Source organism: Hydra vulgaris, chromosome 10 (assembly GCF_038396675.1).
Source record: "Hydra vulgaris chromosome 10, alternate assembly HydraT2T_AEP".
Lineage (NCBI taxonomy): Eukaryota > Metazoa > Cnidaria > Hydrozoa > Anthoathecata > Hydridae > Hydra > Hydra vulgaris.
In genome coordinates this window covers 26,537,398-26,541,739 of record NC_088929.1, presented here as the reverse complement: position 1 = coordinate 26,541,739, position 4,342 = coordinate 26,537,398, and the positions used below count along the sequence as shown (strand labels likewise).

Genomic DNA, 4,342 nt, shown 5'->3' with positions numbered 1-4,342 from the left:
AAAAGATTATCCAATAACATGGTAATGAGTTATACAACTTAAGTTTAAGGGGCTCTTTTCATAAATATTTTTTTAAGTAACTTTCAGAAGAATGATAAAACATTGAAAATCATCAAAACATAAAATGTTTTTTTAAAAAAAATAAGTATTTGTTTGAATACAATAAAAAAAAAACTTTGTCAATACAAAACAAAAACCAAACATTTACAAGTGTTTCAAAAATAAAATGGATCAAAAATTAAATATTAAATAATACTATTGAGTGCAGCTTTGGCATGATCCAACTTTTTTCTACCATTTCGATTTCGCTTGTACACATGAGTAAAAAGAAATGTATCTTGCCTTTTCTCTTCTGAATGTGCTTTATTAACAAGTTGTTGAACTAATTTGACTGTTCTTTCTGAACAATCATTCACAACATCAAGATTCATGATGGCTGTTTCAAATTCTTGATAGAAATCATTTAAAATCCAATACTCTGCAGGAAGCTTCATCCATTGAACCTCAGCTTTTCCATGACCAAGCATGTCAAATATAAGCCAGGACTTCTCTGTAACTAGTGGAACTAAACTGGGAGGCTCATCCTGTGAAAAGTTTAAGTTCTTCAAAATGTTTTTATCCAACACCTGTCTTTCTAAGGAATACTCCTCTATAGAGGGTCGTTTTAGACTAAATAGTCTCTTAGCCATGTTGCTACGTTCTTTACATTTCTGATCTGCAATTGCTATAATGACTAAATATGGGTCAAGGTACCAAGTGTGTCGTATAATGGATTCAGAAACAGCTTGAGCTCCAGCTTTATTCAATTCCTCAAACCTTTTCATCTGCCAGTATGCTTTCATATCCTAATAGTTAAGGGTTAGATTTTTCAATGTTTAATTTAAAAATAAATAATATACCTACTTTTTGTATTTATTTAAAATTATATCTTTATTTTAAAACAATTATTCAGACCGTGTACCTGCGTTGGAGCAGTTGAACTTAGCTCCGCTCTAAGAAACCATTCAGTGTAAAAAATGGAAAGAAACTTTGTCATTTCAGTGATTTCATCCTTGCTCTCTTCATTGATTTCAGGGATTTTTTCCATAAGTAGAAACAGTTTTAGGTAAAATAAACTTTTACCCATGAATCTGGCATGATGAACAGCTCCAGGATTGTGAAGTTTAAACCTGTCAGTGTGTGACAGTACCATCAATGTAAGTTCAGCCAATTCTTGATAATCTTTACGAAACTTTCCATCCTAAACAAATTTTTTTTCCTAAGTTATAATAACTTAAATTACTTACTACAAATTTGTAAAACTGGAAAATTATATGTGAAGTACTACTTTACTATACTATTTTTTGGAAATAAGAAGAGATAATTAGATTTTAAATTAATTTATAAAGCTATTATTACTCACCTTCTTAAAAACTTTAGTGCTAATTATATATCTGCAAAATTGAATAGCACTCAGCCTTTGTTCATTAATCCAGGAATCAACAGGAGTTGATAATCTTTTTAAATCTTGATTTTCAGTATCTAGATCATTCCAATGGTTCTTCAGAAGTTTAAATAATTTATTTTCTGGTCCTGAAGTATGACTACTTGGATAAAGCTCCCAAAAAGGGGTAACATGACGCTCAAAAATATGGTGTCGACATGCAGTTAATAACATAGGGCGCTGTAAGTGCACAATGATTCTGCTACAAGCTCCTTTTGCTTTACCTGTGTTGGCGCTAGTGGTATCAAAGCAAAGACACTGAACTTTATCCTCTAATCCAAAGTTAGAAATAAGTTCTTCTATAGCTTCTTTTTGGTGTTCTCCAGAACCTGAGTCAATTACTGGAATTCCAAGTAACTCGGTTTGCCCTTTAATCCTAGCAAGAACAGCTAACCTATCTTTTGAAAACTGTTTTCCTTCAGTAAGTTCTTTCACAATTTTTCCATCAAAATGAATTGTTATCAGAGAATTTGAAGATTTATAAATGCTTTTTATATGGTCTCTGATTTCATTTGCACCCATTACCACAGCATTCTCTGCTGCTCTGTATGATGAAGATTTAGAGCATACAAACTCAGACATGCATCCTCCAGAATTGACAATAATACTGCTAAGAATTGCTGTATGTTGATGTGGAGTTAAACCCTCTCCAACTGCTGTGTGAGCAGTACGGTGCAAGATATCCTTTGGTAGGTTGACAGAATTTGTAGGATCAATATATGACTTAATTTCAAATTCACTATCACTTGAATTGCTTTTATTGGTATTAAAAGAACTTAATGAATTTTCAGAATCAGTATCTGATACATTGTTTAATTTATTATAACTACATTTGGATTTATACTTTCTTTTTAATGAATATTGAAATCTCTTATCCAATCCCCCTAACTTTCCTTTCCTTTCCTCTAATTGGTCTTTAAGAAAAGCTATGTCTTCCTCTTTGTCATTTTGGCTTCTCAACCTATCTTTTCTTATTTTTTCAATCATATTTAGTGGGTTTTCTCCGATCCAGAAAACCTTTTTCATATTTTCTTTAAAGTTCTTTCTTTTTTTAACTTCAGCAGCGTTGTTTCTTTTGCTTAGGCTTTTCAGCTTCATCCAGTCTTGCACCATTTTTTTGACCTTGATCCTATAAAATGAAATTATTATTATTAAATGCTTATAAAAACTTAAAAATATATTTTAGTGTTTTGATAAGGTTATACAGTTTGATTTATCATTACCTTAGCTTCTGAGTTGTAATTACTTCAAATCCACCACGTGTCCATGGAACTACAAGTTTAGATATTATGCAGCAATGTAACTGACTGGTAGGACAATTTGGTGAGAATGATCCACTTTTGTTTGGACATCCTACAATAAAACTCAGTTTAACTTCAGGTTTAGATTTTCTCAGAAAGTTGTAGTATTGAAGAATTTCTTGTGTAGTTGCAAATTTGTTGTTAGGAATAGTACAATTTCTTTTTCCCACTAAAAAAGTATCGTCAACTCTTTCAATTTTCTTTTTGGGTGGCATCATATAAATTATTAATATTTTATGTTAGTCTAAAATTAAATGTTTACATATAAGTATGTTAGATGAAATAATAAGATTATATTTTAATTTTGAAAATGAAATATTTATTTTTTATTTTATTTAAAATCTTTTTTATTCTTTATTCAAAACAAAAATTGTTCAGCAAAAAAAGTTATGTTTTCAAATATAAAATTATGCAAAAAAATTGAAATCTAAGATATTTTGAAAATACCCACTAAAAACCCGCTTTTTGCTGAAAAAATGAAATTCTTTGAATGTTTATTTTTGAAAAGAGCCCCTTAAACATAAGTTGTATAACTCATTAACATGTTATTAAATAGTTTTTTTTTTTTAATGGTTGAAGTTTAAGGGTCCCACAAGCGGGGTAAAGTTTTCATTAAAACGGGGCAAAAATTGACCCTTTTGCCCTCTGTGGGAACCTTTCCAATGATCAAAATAATTTTTGTAAAAAATTTTAAGTACTATTGTGGGGTCAAGGCAGATCTTAAGCAAGGGCTCTTTTCAAATTTTTGACATGACCTATTTTTGAACCACCCTAATATATATATAGACATATATATATATATACATATATATATATATATATATATATATATATATATATATAAATATATATATATATATATATATATATATAGATATATGCTATACAGAAACCGGCATTCTTTACAACAATTTTTAAATAAAAGTAATATTAATTTTCAGTTTATTTGTCTCAGCCAGACATGGTGTGATGACAAATGTATGTTAAACAATTATATTTCCCATTTATCAAACTACAAAGTGATTCACCAAACTAGATCATTAGGAAAGGTAGGCGGGGGATTGTGTACTTTTATTAAAAACTCATTATTGTATAAGGTAAAGTCAAATTTAAGTCAACCACTAATGATTACGAGTCATTGTGTATTGAACTCACTAATATAACCTCAAAAAAATTTATCGTCCATTCTTTATTCAGACCACCAAATGGATCAATTAAAGTGTTTAAAGATAACGTTAATAGCACACCATAGAGAAATATTCCTTACAAAAAAAAAGTACACCCGAAACGGATTACATTATCAAAATCACGTTACTACTTATATTGTCAACTCCTATAATTTTTTTGGGCTTGATTAAAGTAACCGCGACTAATAATTCTCCTTCGGTATGTTTATTATTAGACATAATATTAGTGATACTAGAAACTAAGTATGCATCAAAGTTGGTTTGAGAGGATTCAATTTGTGATGCTAATTCAGGACCAACATTTATAAAAAAATCATTAAGTGTTTCACCCACTAATTGTTTCTTTATAACGTGGTTATTATTAAATTTGA

General features: G+C 29.6%; 1 protein-coding gene across 1 annotated transcript; it reads right to left on the bottom strand.

Moving 5' to 3' along the window:
* Positions 1-245: 245 nt before the first annotated feature.
* Positions 246-2,999, bottom strand: LOC136086237 (uncharacterized). The gene is made up of 4 exons (XM_065808524.1): positions 2,707-2,999; positions 1,403-2,612; positions 962-1,240; positions 246-845 (listed from the first exon to the last, which is right to left on the bottom strand). Exons 1-4 carry the CDS (start codon positions 2,997-2,999, stop codon positions 246-248), a joined length of 2,382 nt encoding a protein of 793 aa, XP_065664596.1.
* Positions 3,000-4,342: the final 1,343 nt, after the last annotated feature.

What these genes read in the sequence shown, in the direction of transcription:
- LOC136086237 (XM_065808524.1), bottom strand. Translation starts at nt 2,999, where the DNA reads ATGCCACCCAAAAAGAAAATTGAAAGAGTTGACGATACTTTTTTAGTG. An exon ending in ATTACAACTCAGAAGCTAAG is followed by an intron (nt 2,613 to 2,706) that starts GTAATGATAAAT and finishes TTCATTTTATAG; the next exon opens with GATCAAGGTCAAAAAAATGG. An exon ending in GCACTAAAGTTTTTAAGAAG is followed by an intron (nt 1,241 to 1,402) that starts GTGAGTAATAAT and finishes AAATTTGTTTAG; the next exon opens with GATGGAAAGTTTCGTAAAGA.